The sequence below is a fragment of the Hermetia illucens genome, chromosome 6 (assembly GCF_905115235.1).
Source record: "Hermetia illucens chromosome 6, iHerIll2.2.curated.20191125, whole genome shotgun sequence".
Taxonomy (NCBI): domain Eukaryota; kingdom Metazoa; phylum Arthropoda; class Insecta; order Diptera; family Stratiomyidae; genus Hermetia; species Hermetia illucens.
Window position 1 is genome coordinate 93,154,942 of NC_051854.1, and position 27,417 is coordinate 93,182,358.

The 27,417-nt window shown below is 46.2% G+C and overlaps 1 protein-coding gene across 2 annotated transcripts in view; it reads right to left on the reverse strand.

The window, feature by feature from the left end:
• Window positions 1-27,417, reverse strand: part of LOC119660359 (synaptogenesis protein syg-2) — a 354,674-nt gene that overhangs the window by 41,238 nt on the left and 286,019 nt on the right. For both annotated transcript variants that reach the window (XM_038068867.1, XM_038068866.1), the window contains exons 10-12: window positions 27,155-27,285; window positions 13,323-13,482; window positions 11,984-12,192 (exon numbers count right to left, since the gene is read on the reverse strand). In XM_038068867.1, the coding sequence (XP_037924795.1) occupies window positions 11,984-12,192; window positions 13,323-13,482; window positions 27,155-27,285 (500 nt within the window). The remainder of the gene's footprint in view (window positions 1-11,983; window positions 12,193-13,322; window positions 13,483-27,154; window positions 27,286-27,417) is intronic.

A 27,417-nucleotide genomic window follows, 5' to 3' on the forward strand; every position in this document is an offset into this window, starting at 1 on the left:
AGTCCCCTCTCCGTGCCGGAATCATCTTTTCCTCCTCCTCCTCCTCCTACGATTCTGTTACCATACGTGTCCTTCCGCCAAACGTATGTCCCTTTATCATATCGTGTGTATATTTTCCCTGCCTAAGCCCGCTTTCTCTGTACGAGGATTTCTTCGACAGATTATCAGAGGCCCTAACCGTTTTGTTTCCCTCACTTCCTTTCATCCTCTGTGGTGACTTTAATCTTCCTATGCTCTCCTGGCCCGTTACTCCTGGCCTTCCCTCCCTCCCTAATAACTCGACCCACCCTTCCTTTCCTCTATCCACTTTCATGTACACCTGTGGGGCCCTCCAATTTAACCTTTCTAGAAATCACTTAGATCGCACTCTTCACCTTGTCCTCTCTAACCTTCCTGTACGTTATCTTTCCCAATCCCTTCATGCTCCGTCTTACGTTGCCCCTGACGCCCATCATCCTGCTCTCGAGTTCGATGTTCAGATATCCCGACTTCACTCTCCTGTCGCTCGCAAGCCTACCAAGTTCAACTTTCGTAAGGCGAACTTCGAAGGTCTGAACTCAGCCCTGGCGTCAATCAACTGGGTCCCCCTGCTCTCTCCATTTACATGTGACCAAGCACTCAACACTTTCTATACCATTTTATCTGATCTTCTTCCTTGTTACGTTCCCTCCTCTCCTAAGTGCTTACGCTCTTAGCCCGTCTGGTTCACCACTGAAATTCACAAAAAACTACGTCAAAAACAGACTGCGAAAAAGAAGTTCCTGTCATCTAGAAATGTTGCTGACTTAGTTTTTTTCAAATCCCTTCGTTCCTCGGTCAAATCTTTAATACGTAAGTCCAGACACGAATATTTGTCCAGCGTGGAAGACTCATCAAAGCGCGGAAATTTGAAACCTTTCTGGTCCCACATTCGCAACTCCCGCTGCCCTGCCCAGTTATCCCCTCCGTCCATTAAATTCTCTGGCTTCTCAGCTAACTCCCCCCAACAATCTTGTGATTTACTCTGCCGCTACTTTTCGTCAGTCTATGTTCCTCCCCCTTCCTCCGAATCCCTCCCGATAGTAGATGTAGCCTGCCCCGCATCGCCTACCATTCCCCTACTTACCCCTATCCTTGTCGAATACCTCATTGGCGAACTTGATGCCAAGGTCGGACCTGGCCACGATGGTCTTTGTGTAAACACAAAACCTTATTAAAATCGGTTTACCGTCTGTCTGTCTGTCTGTCTATCTGTCCGTCACACGCATTTTTCTCGGAAACGGTTACAGCGATTGACATCAAATTTGGTAGAAAGGTGGGAACTGTGAACGCTCACGCATACAGTGAGTTATATCCTTTTACGTCGAATTTAAGGGGGGGGGGGGTCCCCATACATGCAAAAGGGGGGTGTAAATTTTTTTTTCATCAAATATAGTGATGTGGGGTATCAAATTAAAGGTCTCGGTTAGTACTTTTCGAAGCTGGTCTTAGTTTTGAGATTTGTTGGAAAGGTGGGGAGTGCGGGGGGTTGAAAATGGTCATTCCTTTGAGGGGGCCATTCTCAGAAAGTACCAAACCGAAAAATCTGAAAAAAATCAGCAGGCTGCCACTATATGGTGCCTGGGCTCCGAAATACCTTCCATACTAATATCTGTACAAATAAAGTTAATAATAGTATGTTACTATAATTTTTAGTAATTGGCTGCAAAACCCCCCTTAGGTTCATGCTAGCACCATGCAATTTCGCAGTAATATAGGGTATAATATAGAGCATGATTCCACTAAGTTTGGTGGAAATCACACTATTACTAACAAAGTTATAATACGTCAAAATTGTCGCTTCCTTGCAAATTCAAGACTATGAATGTCAATATCATCCGAAAGTGGATATTCTCAAATAATAATAATAAACATAAAACTCCGCCGAAGCCGGTCCCAAGCCCGGTTGTGAAAGGAGGAGGGATGGATAGCTTCAGTCTGAATGGCTGTACGCCACCGCAGCGTCTCAGGGGGTAGGTGAGGAAAGTGCAGGAACTTTGCAGTCTTGCAGATTACTCACTAAGGAAGCTATCTCAACACCTGGCAGCTAGGGATAAAATGCACTACCAAAAATGAGAAGAAGGAGAAATTTAAGGTCCGGTAAGGATAATCGGCAGGAGTCGTCTGACTTGGTGACTGGGTCGGGCTCTCGTAATGGACAGCACGGCGTCGAAACCGCTAGTCGTGGGGCGGTTCGATGTCTAGGCGCCACGACGATCAGGAGCACAGCTCCGCCTGTTGCAGCCGTTTCGCCACAACCTGTGGCGACCACTTCAGCAGGTTCGCGTAGGAAGCGGATGAAATGGACTGAAGAAATGAACCTCTTCATCATCCGCTCCTACTACGAAATAACGGCGGGGGCGGGTACAACATCTTACCGCCCCTTGTTGCACCAGAGATTCGTCGAGCGTTTCCCGCAATTCGCGCACGTGACTGTGCAGCGAGTCGCAGACCAGTATCGCTTTATTACTCGCAGCGACACAATCCCGGCCACCATCAGGGAGCGTGTTCGACTTGAAGTCATCGGGGAAACTGGTGACCGAGAGTCGATGGGGGCAGAGGCGGCGGCATCAACAACACCACGCCGCACTGCAGGCAACAGGTTCAGTACTCGCCGAAGCACTCTTCTCCACCGTCCAGTTGAGGTTTCCGCTGAGGTTAGGGACGAATTCCAAAGAGCGTGTATAGAATTCTCGGATATGGATCCTTTGCATAGACCAGGCATTCCCAGGCTCTATGCATCTCCAGCAACTCCGGGAATTCTATCTCAAATCAATGATGAGATTGCATCTCGACTGTGTGCTGATATGTCGCTGCTGCAACTACAATCACTTGTGTATTGTGGTGCAGTTGCGGCTATCAGATTGCACGGTCAGAAGATTCGCTTTCGTGTTATTGGTTTGAGTGACAAAAGAGGTCCACCATGGAAAATTCGTTTGGAACGTCGGCGGGACTCACTAAGGAAGGACATTGCTAGACTGATTCAGATCAGCACTGGCAATGCCAGCCGACGGGTGAGAAACAAAGTGCAGAGGGTTTACCCCTGTGAGACACCCGTTGTTGAAATTCTGGACACACTAAAACAGAAACTTTCTGTCATATGCAGTCGGTTACGACGGTATGGCGACAGTTATTCCAGACGTGTCCAGAATGCAACACACGCGAGGAACCAGCGGAGCTTTTTCAGATCTCTCAACGAATCCCAACAGAGCGCCCAGACAATACAATTCTCGGTGACGGAAGCGAAAGAGTATTGGGGTGGACTTTGGGGGTTACCGGCCAAGCATGCTGAGCATGCTGAGTGGATCACCGCCGAAGGCACCCGCCATGCCAATACACCTGGCATGAATTTTGCGGATGTTACCGAAGAGGAAGTTCGACGAGCCATAAACAGCTCGAAGAACTGGAGGGGCCCAGGTCTGGATCGGGTGCAGAATTTCTGGTATAAGAAATTTACCAGCGTACACAGTCGGTTGGCACGCAGTATAAATGAGGTGATGAGTCGGCCGGAGGAATTTCCACCTTTCCTCACTGGGGGGATTACCTACCTTATCCCTAAGAAGGACACGGTGCAGGACCCCGCAGACACAAGACCGATCACTTGCTTACCAACCCTCTACAAATTCATCACGTCCATTATTAGTGGAAGGATCAATGCGCACCTCGAGACCAACAACATTCTGTCCGAGGAGCAGAAGGGCTGCCGAGTTGGGTCAAGGGGTTGCAAAGAGCAACTCATTATCGATTCGGTAGTTGTAGGACAAGCAACTAGAGGCCAAAGAAACCTCTTCAGTTGCTATATCGAGTATGCCAAGGCTTTTGATAGCGTTCCGCATACCTGGCTAATCGACATCCTACATCTGTATCGCATTGATCCGAAACTAATAAAGTTTTTGGCGACAGTCATGGAAGGGTGGCATACCACCTTATCAGTCCGTACATCTGAAAGTGCTAATACCTCAGAGCCCATCCGTATACGGAGGGGCATCTTCCAGGGGGATTCATTGAGTCCTCTTTGGTTTTATATGGCACTGAACCCCCTTTCATGGCTACTGAATGATGCTAGAGGGCATGGTTTTGCAATAAAATATGGCTTACGTGCTAAGTGCCAACTGACACATTTGATGTACCTAGATGACATCAAGCTATATGCTGGTACTGACAACCATCTTAGAAGTCTGTTGCGAATAATAGACATGTTCAGCCGTGATATTCGGATGGAGTTTGGATTAGACAAATGTCGAATCCAAGCCATCCGCAAAGGTCATCACGAGCCACATGCCGGACATAGCATTGGTGACCTCCACATCGAAGCTATGACCGAGACAGACTTCTACAAGTACCTAGGAATTCTGCAAGGAACCCATGCTCGAGTTGGTGATCTGAAGGAAGCTCTGCTGTCCGAATTCCTGCGACGTGTAAAGCTGGTGCTGAAATCGCATCTCTCGGGGAAGAATAAAATAAGCGCGTTGAATGTATTCGCTATCCCTTCACTGGCTTATGCATTCGGAATATTGCCGTGGACGAAGACCGACCTGGAAAACGTCCAGCGGCGGATACGGACAACTATGTCCAAATTCCGAATGCATCACCCAAAGTCTGCCGTGGAGCGGATGAACCTGCCTCGTGACATCGGAGGTAGGGGCGTGGTTGACGTGGCGGCACAACATCATCGCCAAGTCGACTCGCTGCGCGCTTATTTTTACAGCAAAGAGCAGACGAGTCCCTTGCATGCGGCTGTCTGTAAGGCAGACTGTGGACTGACTCCACTTAACTTGAAGGATCGATCTTTCAATCCTCTGAGTGGGGTGAAGTTGGACCAAGAGCGGATCGAGGAATGGAAGTCGAAGGCAATGCACGGTAAACACGTGAATTGTCTCAGGCAGCCATTTGTCGATTTGCATCTGTCGAACAGATGGCTGTGTGCTGGAGAGCTCTTTGCTGAGACGGAGGGGTTCATGTGTGCCATTCAGGATGGCGTGGTCGCCACCCGAGCTTATAGAAAGCTCATCATGAAAGAACGGGTGGAGAACGACCAGTGCAGAATGTGTGGTTCGGCGTTAGAGACGTTGGACCATCTCATTTCTGCCTGTACTGTTATGGCACCGGTGCAATACATCACCAGGAATAATGCTGTATGTAAGGTTATCCATCAAAACCTTGTATATAAGCATGGGCTGATCACGGGAACATGTCCGGTTTACCGATATGAGCCGCAAGCAGTACTTGATAGTTCTGCTTACAGCATGTATTGGGACCGGCAAGTTCTGACTGATCGCCATACCGCACACAACAAGCCTGACGTACTGTTAGTTGACAAGACGGGTCGCTCCGCGTATATTATTGATGTTGCTATCCCCCATAATAGCAACATTGAACGGAAATACGTGGAGAAGAAGGTGAACTATGAGCCATTGGCTCGGGAAATCAAAGAAATTTGGCTTCTCGAGCGGGTGGTTGTAGTTCCCATAATATTGTCAGCAACAGGTATTGTACCTAAATCCCTCACGGCTTCCCTTGATGTCCTGGGACTTTCGCACAGTCTGGTTCAAACCATGCAGAAGTACACCATTCTGCATACGTGCTCGATGTTGCGGGGAGTACTCGACGGATTCTCCCACTGACCTACCACCGGCCACCACCACCAGCGCCCCTTTTAGTTTTTAAGTAGGTAGGATCGTCCGAGCCTAAATGCTTGGCACTTACTGCTAGTATTAGGTAAAATCCGGCATCTGCCGAGATTGTAATAACTCGGAAATAATAAACATAATGCTACGTACTAAGAAATACGCAAAACCTTTCGTACCTGAAGCGTCCAGCTTCCGGTTTCCCGACTTGTTTTGCTTAAAACTGGTAAGTCCATCTCCCTTCCCCTATCTCTTATTTTCAACAAAAGCCTTGAAGAGAATCATTTTCCCAGCTTGTGGAAAGAGGCTCTCATTATCCCCATTTACAAAAGTGGCGATCGTTCGCTTGCCGAGAATTACCGTCCCATTTCCCTCCTCTCCTCCTGTTCCAAAATCCTGGAAAGATATGTCAGCGACTGGTTGTCCGCCCACTTTGGCCATCACATAGTGAAAGAACAGCACGGCTTCGTTAAACGTAGGTCCACTGCCTCCAACCTGCTTGACTTTACCAACTTTGTCGCCAAATGTCTAAATTCACGGCAAGAAGTGCATACCATTTACACTGATTTCGCGAAAGCCTTCGACACTGTAAATCACAAGATACTTCTATCCAAACTCTCGTCCCTAAACGTTCCCATACCACTTGTTTTATGGCTTGCCTCTTACCTTTCCAACCGATCCTGCCGCGTCTCTTTTGACGGCTGTACTTCCCGCTCCTTCCCCCCCTCTTCTGGCGTCCCACAGGGGTCTATTCTGGGTCCTTTGCTATTTTTATTTTTTATTAACGACCTTCCTCCCCTCCTTACTTGTCCCTGTTTGCTCTATGCAGACGACCTAAAGCTGTTTTCCGCTATATCATCGCCTATAGACTGTGTTTCCCTTCAGAATAACCTGGACACTCTGGTTCGTTGTTGCTCGACTAATGGTTTAGCGCTAAACGTCAGAAAGTGTCACTCTATGTGCTACTCCCTAAAATCCTCACCCACTTCTTTCTCCTACTCGCTTGACGGGCATTCCTTATCCTGCTTAAATTCCACTCAAGACCTCGGAGTCACTTTCGACAATAAGCTCCGCTTTGACACCCATTGCCTCGATGTCATCAATCGAGCAGCAAAATTGTCAGGCTTTATTCTTCGTTCCTCCTCTGATTTTGACTCCATCCAACCCTCCTTAGCTCTCTTCAATTCCCTTGTGGGGAATACCCTCGAGTATTGCTCCGTGATCTGGTCACCCACTCGTAACTGTGATTGTCTTGCCCTTGAAAATGTGCAACGTAAATTCACCCGTTCTCTCTTCTTTAAGAAAAGCTTCACTTGTGTGGATTATCCCTCCCGCCTCCGCTTTCTAAACCCTCCCTTCCTACAACAGCGTAGATCCTATCTGGATCTATGCACATTCTCTAAACTTTCCTCGGGCCTGATGGACTGCTCCGCCGCTGACGAGATCACCTGCCGTCCTGCGTCTTATGACACATGTAACGCAGATATTTTCAACGTGCCCTTCGCGGAGCTCGAAGTCTATTTTCATTCCCCGATTCCCAGGCTTTGCCGAAATTATAATGCAAAACAGCTTGGTCCTTTTAACTTCCTTACTTTAAGTAATTTTAAACGTAGGATAAGTTTTTTGCTTTCTCCTCCTCCTCCTGAGGACAATAATTAATTGGAATTCTATCTGTTTGTTGTCCGTTAATTAAATAAATAAACAAATGTAAACACATTCTCTTGATTATGGTGAAATGTAAATGATTCCAGTGTAAGACGTCGTAGTATTCGGAGCGACTCTCCCAAATATAATAAATACACAGTTATTAAGGTGTTCCTTCAGCAAAGTAACGTAGCAGTAATATACAAACGATTTGCAGCATTGTAAAGCGGCGACTGCACTTATCAGTCGTCGGATCAATAGCTGCAAGACATTTATATACCTCATACAAGAACCGTGGGTTGTTGGTGGGGCAGTCAGGGGCCTAAACTTCCAACATGCTGACCTATTGTATGCCAATGGAAGCGATCGACCCCGCACCTGCATGGTAGTCTCCAAAGACTTCCAAGCTAACCTGGTTAACGATCTATGTGATGGCGACACCACGTCGGCTAAGCTAACCATAAAAAGTCAACAGGGAGATAAAGAGATACTATGGTGCTCTGCATACTTCCCCTACGACGCAGAAGACGTTCCCAGTGGAACATTCATCAGAGCTATCCAATATGCCAAAAGTAGAGGCATGGGGGTAATAGCAGGATGTGATGTCAACGCTCACCACATATGCTGGGGAAGTTCGAACATCAATGCAAGAGGATCGAGACTACTGGAGTATCTAGTAGGAACCGATTTGCAGATCCTAAATGTGGGTAATGAACCCACTTTCTTCAACGTGGTCAGGCGAAAGGTCATCGACATCACGGTGGCATCTCCTGACATCGCCGCTCTGATCGGAGAGTGGAGAGCATCAAACGATATCACACTCTCGGATCACAGACGCATTGATTTCGTTATGGGCATGGATCTACCTCCACCCACTCCATTTCGGAATCCGAGGAAGACAGATTGGGTAATGTATCAAACAGAATTGAACGCCCGAGTGACGATCCCTGGGAGGCGCATCAAATCCATTGCTGGAATTGAGAAGACAACCCAGATGATCACAAATAGCATGAGAGAAGCTTTCGAAGAAAGCTGTCCACTCAAGATGCCAAAGAAGGGTAAAACACCATGGTGGAACTCGGATTTGGCAAAACAGAGGAGAACGACAAGGATGCTCCTTAATCGTGCTCTGAAGGGCGAATCAAGCACTGCTGGAATCGCTATAAAGAGGCACAGAAGGCTCTAAAGAAGAGCATAAGATCGGCCAAACGATCATCTTGGAGACGCTTTTGCGAAGAGACTAACTCTCTTGAGGCAACGTCAAAGCTGAAGCGGATTCTGGTCAAAGAACGTAGCCAGAAACTGGGTTACTTAGGTTTACAGAATGGGGAGTACACAGGAAGCGATGAAGAAACGGCAAATCATTTGCTCGAAGTACACTTCCCAGGCAGCATCCAAAATCTAATCTCGGGGCCAACAGGTGCATACAGTCCTCAACCGAGAGATTGGAATCTGGCATGCAAAGTAGTATCACTGGAGCGAGTGAAATGGGCATTTAACTCGTTCTACAGATATAAGTCTGCAGGTCCGGATGGCATCATCCCTGCGCTACTAATAGAAGGAATGGATGCTCTGGGTCGACACATTCGGAATATATATCGGGCATGCCTAGCACACGCTTATATTCCAGTTAAATGGCAGGATGTGAAGGTGTTGTTCATTCCCAAACCAGGAAAACCCACCTACACAGACGCAAAAAGCTTTCGACCGATCAGCCTAACGTCCTTTCTGCTAAAAGGACTAGAAAGATTAGTAGATCGGTTCATAAGGGATACACACATTCCTAAATGGCCACTTCACCATAGGCAACACGCCTACCAGAAAGGCAAATCCACGGAGACAGCACTCCATGAACTTACGGCAAAAATTGAAAATGCGATGTCCGATAAAGAATACGCTTTAGGCGCATTCATGGACATCGAAGGTGCCTTCAATTATGCCTCATTTGCGGCAATTTGTGATGCGGCAAGACAGCATGGAATCGAACCGCTGCTAATCAGTTGGATCCTTCACATGCTAGAGTGGAGAAAAATCCACATATCGGTCGGCCAGAAGTCTATTGAAGCAGGATATCTCAGGGGCTGCCCACAGGGAGGGGCTCTCTCTCCACTGTTATGGCTCTTGGTGATGGATAAGCTGCTGTGGCTCCTGGAGGACAAAAAAGTCTTCGCGCAAGCATTTGCGGACGACCTAGCCGTAATAATTACCGGCAAGTTTGCGGACACAGTATGTGACCGCTTGAGTGCAACTCTGCATGTAATCCACAGCGGGTACCTCCGCAATGGACTCACGGTGAACGCTAGAAAGACTGGACTAGTTATGTTCACTAAGAACGTCAGGTGGGGCAGCTATACACTACCCACCTTAGCAGGGGCGGAAATCCAGCTGGCACAAACAGTCAAGTACTTAGGAGTACATTTCGACTCCAAGTTAACGTGGAAGCATCATATCCAGGAACAATACCAGAAATCCTGCAGATTGCTCTGGTGCTGTAGGAATGCGATAGGTAAGACCTGGGGACTTTCACCTAAACGGATATATTGGATGTATACATCCATAATAAAACCCATTTTGATGTATGCATGCATCGTCTGGTGGCCAAGACTGAACTTTGCTAACAGCAGGAAGCTGCTAACGCAGATTCAGAGACTTGGTTGCCTAAGTATTACTGGAGCAATGAGTACTACGCCGACTGCGGCACTTGAAGCCATCCTAAATTTAGCCCCCATCTACTTGGAGGTGAAACGGAAAGCAGCCAACGATGCATATAGGCTCGATACCATTGGGGCGTGGAAAGGCGGCCAATCCAACGGGCATGCGTCTATATGGAAATTCCTTGAAAAACATCCGGTAGCCCTGATGCCGACCGATCATATGGTTTCCAGATTCGTCTTTGAAAAGACATACACTGTCGTAATCACCGAAAGAGAAGAATGGTCGACAAGTGGCCATGAGTCTTTTCAGATTACAGACCTAATAATCTTCACCGACGGGTCAGTCACGGAGGATGGATCGGGTGCAGGCGTGTTCTCGGAGAATCCGATTATAGAACTGGCCCGACCCCTCGGAAAAATGACGACCATATTCCAGGCGGAGATATATGCCATTTCATTGGCAGCAGAAGAATGACTGCGACAAAAATGGAGGGGTCGCACCATTCGAATCTGTTCCGACAGTCGGGCGGCATTATCGGCACTGGATGACAACAACATATCAAGCCAGTTGGTGTGGAGTTGTCATCAGGTGCTGCTGAAACTTGGCCGACTGAACGAAACATTCCTGATATGGGTGCCGGGGCACTCTAACATCGCCGGTAATGAGGGGGCTGATAGACTGGCTCGCCGAGGGTCTGGATCCACAATGGTGGGCCCAGAACCAGCTCTTGGAATCCGACCATCTACTGTCAAGTCTACTCTTAAAGGTGAAATTGCAAGGATTCACGCAACCGAGTGGAGAAATTTGGACTCTTGCCGGCAAGCGAAAATCCTTGTGAAGGAGCCTAGGGCCACTAGAGCGGCATTTTTGTTGTCCCTTAAGAAGTGGGACATGAAAACCCTAGTAGGGCTTTTGACGGGACACTGCCCCTTAAACTACCATATGGAAAAGATTGGGGTTGTGGTTTCGGCTGTGTGCAGCCAATGTGAGGAGGAGGAGGAAACTGCCCTGCACTTTTTATGCAGCTGCCCGGCATCCTCAGATCTCAGACGAAGACACCTTGGCAAGGTTTTCTTCAATGAAGAATCTGCACACTCTCTGCCTCTTGAGAATGTTCTCAGATTCGCTAAAGCCTGCGAACACCGTAGGCGGGAAGCCATTGAATAGGCAACTTACGGGGATAGTACAATGGGCCTAATAATGGCCTGAGTGCTCGGAGCTGCGGCTCCCCCCATTTAACTAAACTAAACTAAACTAATATACAAACGTCATTGCTCAAGTCGCTACAGATTGGCGGCTACAGATTATTTTAAAGCAAACCATACTCCATAGTCACGTCCAAATATTCCTTCCTGCAACTGTCCCATGATTTTCAATATCCGCAGTCACCCAAAACCGTACATATAGCAGGAACAACGATAGGATATACATACACAGGTCTATTGATTTTGCTCTGACTCACGTGTTGACCTGGTTACAGATTTATCCTGAAAAATGCCAGCAGAAATTTGGAATTGTGTACACTAGTTGCTACTTTGCCAAAATCCCAATAAATAAGGTTTTCCCATTTTATATGAGAGTTGGCGGTACATTAGGGAGAAAGAAACGCTTTATGGCCTTGAGATATGGGCAATTTGGTGCCAGGTTGTTGTGGAAATAGAGTAAATGGCTACAGGGTGACTTTCATTTTATATAGGTTGTGGGATAGTCGCACTTTGTTAGTGTTTCTTCAGGTAAAAATAGCAATGGTTTCAGTGTTACTTCCGTATATATTGAAGGAGCTTTAAGGTGTAATAAAATGCTGCAGTTTCCTTTAATTTAAGCAATGAATGAGGCATAAAGCTAAAAAATTGAAGCCAAAAGGGGTGTAAAGTCAGGGGCTGAAAAGTTCTCCGGAATAGAGAGAACACATCAAAAACGAAGAGACGCAGTGGAGATATCGGCTAAATCGGAAAATGAATGGTGGACTGTCGACATTTTATGCACTTGAAAATCACCCTTCATCTATATCCTTTTCCAAACCAATACCCATCACTTACCTTGACCGGTTTGTAGGTTAACGTCGAGGCCTGTGCTGAATGTATCCGAAATCCACTCTGAGGCATATCAAAAGTTTCCGCCGTGTTATTGAACGACCATTTGAAAGTCTCCGGTGGTGGGTAGGCATCCACTTCGCACGTTATTTCAACAGCTTCATTTCGAGCAACGCCATAAATTTTTTTCTGATCCGGACGACAAATTGGTTTGTCTTCATTTCAATCCATTCGTTGTCATTCGATTCGATTCATTGCAGTGAAAAATCACATGAAAGAAAAAGGGAAAAAGCGAAAATAACAGTAAGTAAAAAACTTGGATGGAAAACTAGAGCACCAAAGTTGGGTTTAAATTACATTTTCAGTGTAAACTGGGAGCTGGAACTAGGACGTGCAAGGATATCACTCTGGTTGTGAGTGTAAAGTCCTGTTCCCAGCAAAGTCAACCTAAAATCGCTGCCATTGTGAATACGTTAGGAACCAGCATATCGTGTGGATGTGATACTGCACTGGGAGGCATTTATTTCGGTTATTTTCCGGAATGATCTCTCATTCATAGTTTCAGCATATTGATCCGCATTCACGGTTACACACGTTTAGCTGGAAAAACAGCAGCCTCCATAGAAACGGAACAGATTTGAAATCTTTCCGATGATATTCGCGGAAACGAAAAGATACTCGTATTCATAGACTAATTGCAAGAAAATCTTTCAAATTCAGATTACGAAGCCAAAAGAACTAAAAACCGTTTAGACTTACAAAGAAGTCGACTCAGTAGGATGCCTGCGAAACATTCGTTTGAAAATACACATGACTACCCAAGAAAAGATTTTTCTTTGTATCTGAATAGGGATGTTGGCATGGATTATATTCGAACCAGATATTCTTGAATAGACTGTTGACTACCGAGGCCAATCTTTCCACATTAATACTCTTCACTCGTGCTGCGATGCGGAAAGTCTAAAGAATATTCGATGAATTCATTGGAATACCTAGCACTGTACACTTAGTAGTCTAACCATGCTCGCTGTAACCCATATCCTGGCAGAATACATTTCGTGTCTATAGTTCTTCTGGGAATTCGAACAAGCTTATATCGCAGTTAGCACTGAGTCGTTTTTGTATCTTTTCGCCGACAGCATCGGTAAATAACCGAATAGTGTTTTTTGCGCTCCGTATACTGCCTCTGTTTGCCTTGAATGTGATATCCTGCACAACTATGCTTTATTTAAATTAACCCAATGCCTAGGGATTAAGGGGGCTAGTGTAGTTTGGACAAGGTAGAATAAATAATAAGTAGATATTCGCCTGAGCGGCTATTGGTGTTTGTCAGTGTCATACTTACACATTACTCTTAGTTCGACCACATTACTGTCACCATCTCCCTCGACATTTGATGCTGTACAAGTATAATTCCCTGCTTGATGCCTCGTTATCCCTTGCAAAGCCAAATCACCGTTGCTCACTATCACGCCCACTTTGGAATTATGCTGTATTACTTGGTTCTGAAAAAGGGGGAGAGAAAGAGTATTTATAAAAAAAATATAATAATTTTCACAAAAAATGTAAGGGTGAAAGAAGCAACACAGAAAGCGAAGAAATTAAGGTATTGCTTCCCAATTTTGTCCATCATAACCTATTCAATTCAATGAAGCATTGCAACTCTCAGAAAAAAAAAGGCACCGCATTTTTCAAGTATGGGATCCTCACACTTCCAACTATTTCTGAGAGAAGTGCGTGTGACAGACAGACAGACATATGAAGTCCCGTCAGGACTATCCAAATCTCCTATCGAGACAACAGTCGGCGGATAGGGGCATACCTATTGTTCATTCATCTCTAGTGTGTGGACAATAGGGGATGTGGAAGGATCATCATCATCAACGACCCAGCAACCGGTATTCGGTCCAGACCACCCTTAGTAAAGAACTCCAGACAACCTGGTTTTGCGCCCAGGTCCACCAATTCAATATCTTTGAAAGCTGTCTGACATCCTAACCAACGCCATCGCTTAATCTCAGACAGGGTCTGCCTCGTCCTCTCTTCCTACCATGGATATAAACTTTCCGGGCTGGAGCATCCGCACCCATACGAACTAAGTGGCCCGCCCACCGCAACCTGTTGAACCGGATTTTATCCACAACCTGACGGTCATGGTATCGTTCGGCCAAGAGCTCGCAATTTTTCTTGCTAAGAACCCAAATCTGCGGTTGAGATATTCGACCCTAGATAGAAGGTCAACGGTTAATTCAATGGTCTCAAAGTTGTTGTCTTCAATCTTTATTGTTTTCGTTTAACCAGTGCGGTCCAATGTTGTTGGTTCTATGGTTTTCGGCGCTGAAGTTGCCACCATTTGCTTCGCCTTGCCTTCATTAAAGAGCATACCAAGATTTCGCACCAACTGCTCGATCTGGATGCAAGTGTACTGCACATCTGGGGTTGTTCTTCCCATAATGCCAATATGGCCATCGTAGCCAGTAGTTGGGTGGACTTGAAGAGGATGGTGCCTCTTCCATTACCATCTGCACCGGGCATCACTTTCCCTAGGGCCAGGTTAAAGAGGACGCATCATAGGGCATCGCCTTTTCGTAGACCGTTGTTGAAGTTGAATGGTCTCGAGAGTGATCCTGCTATTCCTATCTGGCCTCGCACATTGGTCATGGTCAGCATAATCAATTTTATCAATTTCGTCGGGATACCGAATTCTGTCATGGCTATGTATAATTTCACCCTGTCTATGCTATCATAGGCGGCCTCAAAGTCAACGAAAAAATGGTGCAATTGATGTGCCTGTTACAAAAGTTTTTCCGTCGGTTGCTGCAGAGCGAAAACCTGATGTGTTGGTAATTTGCGTGGAGTGAATCCTCTTTGGTAATGACCAATGATATTTAGGGCGTATGGTGCTATCCGACTTATCAAGATAGCGGAAAATATCTTATAGATGGTTCTCAGCAACATGATACCTCTATAATTGCTGCACTGCGTAATATCTCCCTTTTTATGTATGGGACAAATAATCAGGCATTGATTCGCTGTCCCACACCTTGAGCATAAGTTGATGAAGCAGATGGTGTAATTGATGGCCTCCATATTTAACAAATTCGGCTGTAATTCCATCAGCTGATGACTTATGGTTCCTAATTCGGTGGATTGCACGGACTGTCTCTTGTATACTTGGTTGTGGCAGTATTATGTAGTGACCGCGGCTGCGCGACGGGAGCGGAATCTCATTCGGCTCTTTCTTAATTAATTTGTTTAAACAATGCATTTAATAGTGTGCAATTGCCTTAATGTTCGCCGCAGATTGCACATTATTGAATGCATTCGGGCGAATTGATCTTGACAAGAGGCGAATGATTTGCCGCATCCGCAGGCGCATGCGCATGTTGCCGCAACATTGCCTAGCGAGGAGGAAGGCTATATAGCGGGAAGTGAAGCGGTGCGCGAAAAAAAGAACGGAGTTGGGTTTTTCTTTTTGAGAAGTGAAGCGGCGCGCGGAAAAAAGAAGGGAGTTGGGTTTTTCTTTTTGAGGAGTGAAGCGGTGCGTGAGGAAAAAAGAACAAGGAGGAGTGAAGCGGTGCGCAAGAAAAAGAAAAAGAAAGAGGCGAAGCGGGAGACAAGAAGAGTGGAATTTTCTTTTGGCGGGTGAACGGTGGAAGACAAGAAAGTAGAGTGCTTTGCTTTGGGTGACTGGATTGGTTATGAGTTTCAAACGTTGTGGAGAAATTCCGGAAAAATTTTCGTTAGTAGAAAAAGACAGATTTTGAACAGCTAAGAAACGTGCGGATTCTAGCATAATATAGTAATCGTTTCTGTAAGAATTTAAGCAATACGCCTCCTGGATGACAAATGTTTCATATTTTGCCCGAGAAGGAATCGTCAAGTAGAGTGGCATAAACATATATATTAATGAATTAATTGTACTTATAATTGTTTTTTTTATAAAAATTTTTAGAATTTGTAAACCAGCATCATCCCGCGCTCGGAGTGACGACCTGGGTAAGTCATTGTTTTTTTTTCTATTTTTTTTAATTTAATTTCTTTTTGCTTTCACATATTTCTTTTGGTTTACTCCTTTATTCTGACCCTAAATTTAACATATTGTTTATTTTTATTTTTTTTATTATAATTCATGTTAGAAGTTTGTTTGAATGATGAATAATTATGTTTGAATAATCCAATCGTAATTTGAGGACTTCCTTCCTTTCTTATCCTCCTTTCCCCTGCGAAACTTTTATTAAGGGACATCCTCAAATTGATAAACTGGCCTGAGGATGTCGAGGAAGGGTGGGAACCTCAGGGGCCGCGCCTCATACAAGATCTGAGGCGGAAGAGGCAATAATTGAGACGGTGATCCGTCGTGGATCTTCCCCTTCTTGATCGCGGCACTCGGGTCCGTAGACTTACGGCTTACGCGCGCGGTCGAGCCGTTTTTTTTTTCTTTTCTATTTTCCAATTTTCACGTTCTGTTTATCATTCGATAGGCCGTCGCGAAATCCATATTAATGTCTATTTTAGAATCCGGTGCGGACCCACGCATCGGAATAGACACGTTATTTTGTAGTAATGAAGCGTGAGGGATCAAAGCGCTCAAAGGACCTCCCCCCCACATTCCCGAGCCCGGCTAGCACAGAGGCGTGCAAGAACGTGTCGACCGAGCACTTTGATGGAGCTTCAATGTTTGTGGGCGGACCTTCACGGTCCACTTAGCCAATTTGTTTAGATTTTTGGGATAGCTCTGCCCTCTAGGTCGTTATCGGCCACTCAGGATGATCGACCTGATCTCCTATTTCCACTTATATCATTACAATTAGTCGGTTGTTTTCAGCTGGCGGGAACTCAAACTCGCCCATATTCTGGTTGTTGAGCGGTCCCTCAAACTCCTCAACCCTGTTTGTCTCGGCAGGATTAGCATCAAAGTGTATAAGGCTTCATCCTCCTGACTTTTTCGTAAAACTTTGGCGGTTACTCCCTCTACTGCTCGTATTTACAGATTTTTGGTTCTGTCAGGCCTCACTTTCTTCTCTGTGAAGTCGCTTCGCTCTTCATGATGGGCTTCTGTGCCTCTGCCAGCGTTTTTTTGAGAGTGCAACGTTACTCGGTATGAAAAATTCTACCGGAAGACGAGGAAATGAAGAAGGAAAGTCAGAAAACAGAAGACAGAAGACAGAAGACAGAAGACAGAAGACAGAAGACAGAAGACAGAAGACAGAAGACAGAAGACAGAATACAGAAGACAGAAGACAAGACATTTACAATAGTCCTTAGTGAAATCCGGATAGAACCTGAAAACAATGGATGTGTCTTCCATACGGAAAACGAAGGGTGGCGGAGTCCTGGTCGAACTAGGCCCGAAGACGACCAGCAAGAGTGTGCTCTGCGAAGCGGAGAAGGGGTTACTGGAAGAGTAGGCTCCCGATTCTAGCCTAGAGCCTATGTGCTCTCTAGAAATCCTAGATCTTGACTGCCGCACAGAAAGATTGAAGTGGTGGAGGCCACAAAGCGTAAATGTGCAGAAGTAACCAATGCCCGAAAGATATCGCTTCTATAAATGCTGGAGATTAAAAATCGCTGTATTGGAAATCCCGGAGAAATTTAGGAGGAAATTTCATAGCAGCGAGAAAATCAAAATTAGATGGGTAGCATGCAAAGTACAAATGCGGATTACTTCCACCACGTCTGGTGAGTGCATTGCACACACTGAGGGTTCGGGGTGGTTTTAAATTTTTGGGGCAGGGCTGGATAGAGCTAGCGCGACTAGTATAATCCACATCCTACAAATTAATATCCGCCGCAGTGCAGCCGCTCATCAGTTGCTGGCTGTGGTCACTGCATGTGAGCAATACTGGAACAGAGACCCGACTTTATGGCATCACGACTTATCGGTTCGGGCCGGCGTTCAACTTCGTGATTTTGCCCAATGCCGAGGGAATGGGTTTGTCTGGATTTGGTGTTTAGGGATAACGTTTTTTAACGTTTACTTGACGCCAACAATGTCGGCGGGACCAAAACCAAGTGGCGGAGGAGAACCTCCATAGAGGTGGTACCGGGAGACGCTGTATCACATTGGTTTGCCGGGCATGATGTAGTAGGCGAATGCTCCAAAGGCCTAATTAGGGCGGTCAGACCCGAGTCTGCACGGGGACTCATCTGAAGTGGCAATAGGTAAGGAAACCTTACCAGGGGTAGACTGGTACCATAGGAACCGGGAGAGCCCATGAATTCACATACTTCAGGTGAACTCCTGTGCACGTATGTGCGTTCAGCTCGGTTGTGTGCGGTTGGTCCGCCAGTGGGAGCTTCATGGGGGTTGCGGTTGCGTTCAAGCGAACAGCGTCGTGTTGCGTTTTAACACGAGTGCCATATTCCTTAGTTCGGTAGAGATTTAGGTAGGTCTTGCATTCACCAGTATGAATACTGAGCAATGCACTCGGTATAGACTGGTACCGTCGTAGCTTGCTGCGGCGGGGCTCTGATTATAGTCACAAAATCAATTCGTATCTGAAGAGGACCATAAGATTAAGTCCACGAGAGGTACCCACGTAAAACTCGGTGACGTAGCTGACGTCTAATGAGAAGATGATGGTCTTTCGGCTTGATGCTCTGGTGGACGCCGTTTCGAGCACGAAGAGACGAATCCTGGTATGCAGGGACTTTAATGCAAGGGCCCTTGAATGGGAAATGCCTCAGCCAGACTCGAGAATCAGTCAGGGGAAAACGGAACCTGAAAACGCCGGCGGAAATCTGGCTCGTAGTTTTAAACAGAGGATCCACTCCGATGTTTCGGCTCCCAGGCTGTGAAGGAAGCATCCCTGACATCACATTTGCCTCGGAATTTCTGGAATCATCGGAGAATGGGTAGCGAGTCCTAGAAAACTTCTCGGCAAGTGTCACTAGTACATTACTTTCGAAGTGGTTGACGCTAATCGTCGGCGTGCACCAACCTGATAACGACAGCATGTGAGGCTTCCATGCCCCGGAGAGGCCTCAGCCATGACAAGCCTTCTATGTACAGGTGGACGTCGTGAATTGTCCCCTTTTAACAATAAAAGAGCTCGGAGAAGCAGTTCTCGCCATGAAAAACAAGCAGACGCCAGATCCAAGTGGTATCCTAGTGAAAGCTTTCAAACTGATGCTTCACCAATGGCCAGGCATGCTGTTCGGGGCTTCCAGCGCTTGCTTGAAGGAGGGTATTTTTCCTTGTCGCTGAAAGGTAGAGAGGTTCGCGCTTAACAGCAAAGGAAAAGGAAACCCGAAGCTGCCAATGCACACAGCCGCCGATCTTAGTGTTACTCATAACGCTTGATGTGAGAAATGAGATTGACAGATATACCGGGGACATTAGGAAATTCATTCCATGTGCAAAAGTTATCTCCTATGGATATTGCGCGTAGTTGGTTATGCAGATGACGTTCCGGCATTTATTTCCAGCCGCTTTGTTAAGCAGCGCAAAACAGACTTGGTATATTGATGCGAAGAGTAAGCGGATGGATGAATGCTCATGGTTTCAGCCTTGCACTGGAAAAAAGCTGGATACTCATTCACAGCTGAGTCGACTGGTATTCGACATCAAATCACGATTCAAATACCACTGCTACCAGTGAGATCTGAACCGCGATCTCCCGTACGACAGCCTTGTGCTCTAACCACTCAGCAACCCGGACATAAATACCTTGGTTTAATGCTCGCCTGAAAGATGAGCTTTTTCGAGTAAAGCAAAGCAGCGGCGGACAAGGTTGCAGCTGGAGTCTCGACCGTGAGTCCACTAATGGAGAATTTTTAGGGACCGATATCTGCTAGGAGACATTTTCTTATGAGAGCAACGCACTCCATTCTGCTCTGTGGCTCGGATGTGTGGGCTGATGCTCTTGACATGGAAGTGTATCGTAAGCGCCTTGTCCAAGTGCAGAGGCGTCTGCCTATCGCACTGTCTCATGATGGTGATCGCGGGAGTGATCTCCATTGCGCTCCTTGCCAAGGATGGCTATCTACAGCCACAAGGACGAACATTTTAGAGAGGTAGTTGCGACAATTTAGATCCGTGGCTGAACCGAACGCATGGTGAGATTGATTATTTCCTTACCCAACTTCTAAATAGCCATGGAGGATTTCCCCCTACCCCGTGGGGCCACCTTTAGGTATTACATCACGGGGCGGAGTTAGCTTACTTTAGCTAGGTCTCCTTCCGTCTACCCGCGGGGTTCATAACCGCGTCTTCCTCACTTCTTCTGTTTTTCGCAGTTTTTCCTGGATTACAGCGATCATGGAATTGATCGCATCCCAGTCTTCCTGACAGGCTACCATTCTTCGGACAAAATTTTCCGGTGATAGCACTTCACCTAGAGTTTCCTCCAGGTTCCTCCTTTCTTCCACGAACCTAGGACACTGGAAGAAAACGTGCGCCGGGTCCTCTGGGACCCCGCAGTTTGGACAATTAGGCGAGGGGTCCAATTTAAACCTGTACAGGTATTGACGGTATCCTCCATGGCCGGTGAGAAACTGGGTGAGATTATAATTGATCTCCCCATGCATTCTCTCCAGCCACTCCCCGATGGAAGGGATTAACCTGTAAGTCCAACGACCCTTTTCTGACTGGTCCCATCGCTGTTGCCACCTGCTTATGGATCTCTCCCTTTCGGCTTTTTTCACCTGAGGTAAGGGAGAGATGGACCTGGTGTTATAAATGTTCATCATTTCGGTTGCCAGGATGTCAATCGGCATCATTCCCGAGATGACAAACGCTGCATCGTCTGAGACGGTCCTGAAGGCAGAACACACCCTTAGGGATGTTCTTCTGTTGACCGCACTCAGTTTATGTGTAAGTTTATGTTGCCTAAAACCTGCAGTGCTTTTCCCCAAACTGGGACTGTATACAGCATGATAGAGCTCACCACCCTGGCTATGAGCAGCCTGCAAGTATGCCGCGGGCCTCCTACGTTCGACATCATCCTTGCCAGAGAAATACTCGTGGTGGATGCTCGTTTACAAGTATGCTCTATGTGCTGCTTAAAATTAAGTCCTCCGTCTATCATCACCCCCAAGTATTTGATGGCCGGCTTGGAAGTGATGATACGATTCCCGATTCCAATGCAGGCGTAATTTCTTTTGCAGCGCTTAGTGATGAGGACCGCTTCCGTCTTTTCCTCCGCGAGTGCCAGTCCAGCACTCTCTAACCAAGCCTTAATAACACTGATTGCTTCGCTTGAGTACAACTCAGCATCCTCGAGATGCTTTGCAACCACAACCAGTGCTATATTATCGGCGTAACCCACCACCGTAGCTTCCTCCGGAACCGGAAGGTTGAGCACATCATTATACATGATGTTCCACAGTAGTGGGCCAAGTACAGAGCCCTGGGGGACACCCGCAGAGACAACGTAGTCTTTGGATCCGTCATCGGTATCATACCAGAGTCTCCGCTCTTTCAAGTAGCTATCGATAATAGCGGCGAGGTAGGTGGGAACACCAATCGTCGCCAGAGACTTTCGTATAAGGTTCCAATTGGCCGAGTTAAATGCATTCCTCACATCCAGGGTCACCACCACGCAATATTTGCTGGTACAACCCCTTCCATGAATTGCATTTTCGGCTAAGCCAGTAACCATTTTGATGCCATCAATGGTTGATCTGGCTTTACGGAACCCATACTGCCTATCTGAAAGGCCCCCTTGGCTCTCGACGACTGGAAGTAATCTATTATAAATGGCCCGCTCCAACATTTTCCCCATAGTGTCTAGAAGACATATGGGTCTATAGGAGGACGGTTCACCTGGAGGTTTGCAAGCCTTAGGCAACAGTACCAGCTTCTGCCGCTTCCATGGTGCAGGAAAAATACCCTCCGACATGCACGTTTCAAACAGCTCCGCGAACATATCCGGTCTACTTTTGACGGCAAGTTTGAGAGCCTTATTCGGTATGTCGTCAAGACCCGGGACTTTACTGTCGCCTATTCGACTGCAGATCTCTAGCAGCTCGTCCCTGGTGACTGGTGGAATCGGCGTCACATTCAGGGGGCGCTGGAAGGTGTCAGCACCTCCCTCTTGCTGGGCAAATAACCCCTGGATTATTTTCAACAAGAGCATAGGGCACGTGATCTGCGGAGACGATCGGCCTCTGAATCGTCCTGTCACGATTTTATAGGCGCTACCCCACGGATTTATGTCCGCTTCCGAGCAGAGCCCCTTAAAACATTCCCTCTTATTCCGCTGGATGGCGAGCTTGAGGTTCTTGCGAGCTTCCCTATAGGCGTGCTCCTTTTGCCCCTGATCGATCCTACCTATTGCCCTCTGAGCCGTTCGTCTGGCTTTGTGGCAAATCGATCGAAGATTGGCAAGTTCACTATTCCACCAATAATTGGGTCTTCTAGTGGGGAATGAACATCTCCTAGGCATCGACGCGTCACATGCTTTAAAGATGCTCTGTGTGACATGGAGAGCTCTATCCATGGAGGTGCCTGCTTTGCTAGGCAAGTCTAGCCACATCTCCATGAATGTCTGCTCATCCATCGCTTTGGCAGACCATCCTGGTGTTCCTCTGGATTTCGGCTTCCGGGGTGCGGGTCTCCTGCCTTGTGGCTCCATCCTTAGTTCAAAGGTGATTGCCTGGTGGTCGCTGTACGTGAAGTCCTCACTAACTTGCCAGGACATGTCACGTGCTAGCGCAGGGCTGATAAAAGTCAGATCTACAATTGACCCAGTTCCCCCTTTCTGATAAGTGTTTATATCGCCTTCGTTGGCCAGAACCACATCGAACTGGGCGAATGCTTCTAATAAGCACCTCCCCCTTGCGTTAGTCTCTTTGCTGCCCACTCGATAGCCCACGCATTAAAGTCACCGGCTATCACCTTTGGACTCCGTCCCTTTGCATCGTGAACAAGATCGTCTAACAGTTCTTCAAACTCGGGCAGTGTGAGGCTCGGTGGGGCGTAACAGCTATATATGAATATACCGCTTATTTTTGCCCACACAAAGCCTCTAGTCGCCTGACCCATGCTATATTGTATGGCTTGACGACCCCACGCCCATATCGCCGCTCCACCAGTCGAATCTGTGACCCATACAGCACCGTCAAGATTTCTGTACGGTTCACTAATGATAGCAATCTCCATTGCGGATTCGTAAGTGGTCTGCGCAAGCAAATCTTGTGCGACCCTGCAATGATTAAGGTTTATTTGTATTAACCTCATTTTTTCACTGCAGTTAACGCCTTCCTAAATTCTGGGCATTTCCCACTTCCGGTTATCCCTTCCCTCCTTTTCTTCGCACAAAATGCATTTGGGGTCTCTATTGCACTCCTTGGCAATATGTCCTTTTTCCCCACATCTTCGACATCGATCGGACCGATCGATGCCGCTAGTGCATGCCTTCGCGAAGTGTCCAAACATTAGGCATTTGAAGCACCTTTTTAAGGAGATCTGTTCCCTTAGTCGGCAAACAACCCATCCAATCCGAACCTTCCCCACGGCCAACAACTTCTGCGCTAACTCCACTGGCAGTCGCATTGTGGCCGTTTGAGTACCGCCATAAGCCTTTCTTAGGCTCACGATGGATTCTTCCCTGAAATCCTCCAACTTGAATTGTTCCTTCAAGGCAGTGCAGATCTCTTCTCTGGATGTTACCTCATCGAGATCCTTGCACTGAATATAGACCTCATGTTTTTGGGAACGAACCCCGACATTCTCCCCAAGTGAGTTTAAAACTTGGTTACGAAAGTCGTCAGTTTTACCCACGCTGGATTTTTTCAGCTCAAACATGAGATCACCTTTCTGGGTCCTCCGGATTTTGCTAACATTTCCGCCTAGGTCTTTTAGGTCGGGGTCAGATTTCACCTTTTTCAGTATCTCCGCATATGTTAGATATCCTTTGCTGGAGATTACAATTGCCTCCGGGCGAATTCGCACCTTTGGTTTCTTATTTCTTTTTCTATTCACGACCTTAGTCCAACCATCGTTCCTATTTTCTTTCAGTTTCGGTTCGCTAGCGGACTTTCCTAATTTCGGTACTTTGGGCCCTTCTGAACTTTTAGTTCCCTTTGTTGGACTGGTCAACACCCCTTTTTTCCTTTTTGGGGCCTGTTGATTCGCCAAAGCTTCCCCCTCCTTGTCTCTCACTCTTTTACTTGAGCGAAGGTCGGCGACTTTGTGCTTGGGTGTCACTTGAGTCGCCTGTGACACTGTTGAGGTTGGGATGTCCGGCTTTTCCTTAGGCTTTCTTATTTCTTCCTGTGACCTATTATAAAGCACCCTGATGGCTCTCACCATGTTCTTAATGGCTTGGTGCACGTTGTGCTTGTCCTTGATGAATTCGGACAGCTCAACTATTTTAGTCTCAAGCTGCATAAAAGGTAGTTCTTCTGGGTCAGGGCTCTGTTCTCGGTGAGTCCTGGCCAGACTACTCCTTTTACTGAATCCTTCACCTTTTTCAGTTGCTGAGCTCCCATGAGCTTTCTCTTTTGCCGGCTTTGATATTGGAGTAGATCGTAAAATTGATGAGCTTCTCCTGAATGGATCTATTTGCTGCTGCTGGAGTACCTCTTGATCAGATCCGATGGGTGTCGAAATCGCCTTTTTTGGCCAGCTATCTCCTTTTAGCCCATCATTCTTTGCCTTCGCAATTGGTGTTCTTGGCAGAGTTGTGCTTCGTTTGAACACCTCCTTCTCCAAATCTAAAACACTTGTAGTGTTAGATGCAACGGTGGCCAAGTTGTCCACCACCGAAGCACTGCGGTCGAGGGATATCGACGGCCGGGAGCCCGCTTTCTCACTCCCAAAAGCCGCCGATACTGGGGTTCCGAGCCCCTGCACCGTAACTTTACTCCTTCTCAATTCGTCCATGTTGGTTTTATTTTCTGGGTGTCCTTCCCATAGCCATTTTGGTCCACGCACCAGAGATGAGCAAACACTAGCCCATGCACAGTCAGAAAAGAAAAGTGCATGAACACATATTTACACATCAATAGGTATGCCCCTATCCGCCACCTGGGGTCGCGCCAGATGGGAGATCTGGCCACTCCTCACAGGAAACACATTCACCTGCAGAAACTACAAAAGTCTTCTGAGGGATGTAATAAATGCAAACCATTCATCCACGAAGGGGAACTCCTTAGCGTTGGACCACAATTTCATTTTTTAATACATTGAATTAAGTTCGACAACCCATTACCGAACCATGGGGAATACAGCTCTACCTCTCCTCAAATCATTTACTTTTAAATAGAAGAAATTCGCTGGTTATGACAGTTTTACAGCATTTTACTTTCTGTAGGGTCAGTAACATCCACTCAATTTGAAATTCAATTAAACGACTGATAAAAAGAGCCAACTTCTAACATCCCACGAAAGGCATTAACCACGGTCACGAGTTATCCTTGATGATTTCTGGAGATGCATTTAAGCTTCCCTGCCGTTTTTCAAGGGAATAAAAAAGTATCGACCAGTCAACCATGAGGCGTGTTTGTCCTTGATTTTTATGCCCAGAAACCCTGAAGTGAAACCGTGCGTAGGGTTGTTGCTGGGAAGAAATGACTGGTCTCGAGGCTCCCACCAGTCAGCATTTCATAGTAATTATTTCTTGACTGGTGGCATATTTCGTTGCATATTAGACGAACAACAGTAAGGGGTGCAGTAGAGAACTGTATTCTCTTTAGAAGGGAATTGAACTTTGTCTGACCATGTATCTAGAAATAAACGCGAAGAAAGTCTAACCAGAAATTAGCACCATTACAATGAAGTTCATTGTCCTAGAAGTTGAGCCACTTTTTCAATCATTATAATGGACCAGATATTGAATCGCTCTTCATATGAATATGGCCAGGCCGGATATAGTGATAGTAATACAAATGATCGAAAACTGTTTTGGAGCCCAAACTCAAAATATGAGTAAAACTCGCTTGGCCAAGGATCTTTAAACCCAACTAAATTCTTTAAGCAAATGGCGCCCAATGTGGGTTTGTTGTGGGAGCCGTTGAATTATCTCATTATCTTTTTAAAATGTAGGATATAAAAAGCTTTCAATTCAAGATTTGGCTGTTGACATGCCAAATAAATAAATCAACATTCGATTTATTAGGGAGACTCGCTTTTCCTATCAAATTAACCATAACAGTCCCCAATTCAAAGCGATTGCTTCACTTCATTGCCTGTCTATAACCCACAAATCATACTCTTTTAATATTTATTACTCAGCACTCTATAAAAATCCTGAAATCCTCTTATTTATTACAAATATTGGCTAATGTGGCTCATTCTGGGAGTCACACAAACAAACAATTGAGAAGCGATCACAGGCACTCCATTATAGCCCATAAACACGAATTAATTTGGAGCGGCGATAGTGGAGGAAAATGGAAATGTTCCCGGCACACACAAGGATACTATAACAAACAACATATACCCAGAATGTTTACTGGGTCTATTCATGAGGACAATAATTCATCATACAAAGCATTCCATTTGAACATTGGAGCCGGTGGATCCAGTCTTCAATCACGCAAATGAGAAACATAATAACATAATCCGAGTCGCTTAAATCGCTCCAATTACCAACAAGTAAATCACACAAAATCTGGCAAGGGACGACTGTGTCTGGTTTTGTTTCGGGCTCAGCGCATTCCACTTTTCAGAAGGCCATATGCTTCCTGTATGGCTTGCAAATAGGAACAGGATAACTTGCAGATTGGCCCAATCACTGGGCTTACACTCTATCAAATGCGAATTACCAGAAAACCTCATTATCATAATTATTACCGTCATCCCCAAAATATGAATTTCATAGGGGCTGGAGCCGAGTGTGGAGTTCGAATCGTTCGGTGGTCAGCCAACTCCACGTGCTGGAACTTAGAAAACAATAAATTATATCCTGGGACTATAAATTATCCGTAATTGCAGGTGAAAAGGAACTGAATAGACATTGGGACTGTATTATGGGGAGAATGAAGTCCCCGGTGCAAGTTTGGGGGAGTGACTAACTGCGCCTCGTTGGTTTTCGGCCCCCAAAAATGTCTGTTTAAGGAACAGCAAATTTTATGTAAAATCCAGAGAAAGATCTCATCAACTGTTGACAGGTGGCCTTATCTTCACTTGTCAAAATGGATACCCACTTCCTTCTACGCTTTTTTCACATGTTCAGATCCAACCTAGACCTAACTCAAATAGTCAAACAAATTCCAAAATCCACTTACATTATGCTTCCATATCACTTTGTATGCAGCTGGATTGGCGTTCACCTTGCATTCAAAATAAACATCATCACCTTCCTCGATGTCTTCTGGGTTCAGATTTGATCCCAAGTCAAGCTGAATCGTTGGTATGTCTGCAAACATAAGAAATAAACAAACAAACATTTATGCAGTGTCACCACATTAAAAAAGCGGAAAAAGAAATGACAGAGAAAATGTAAAGAGGATCTAGCTTATGCGAAAGGAAGCCAAATGCATCGTTCATA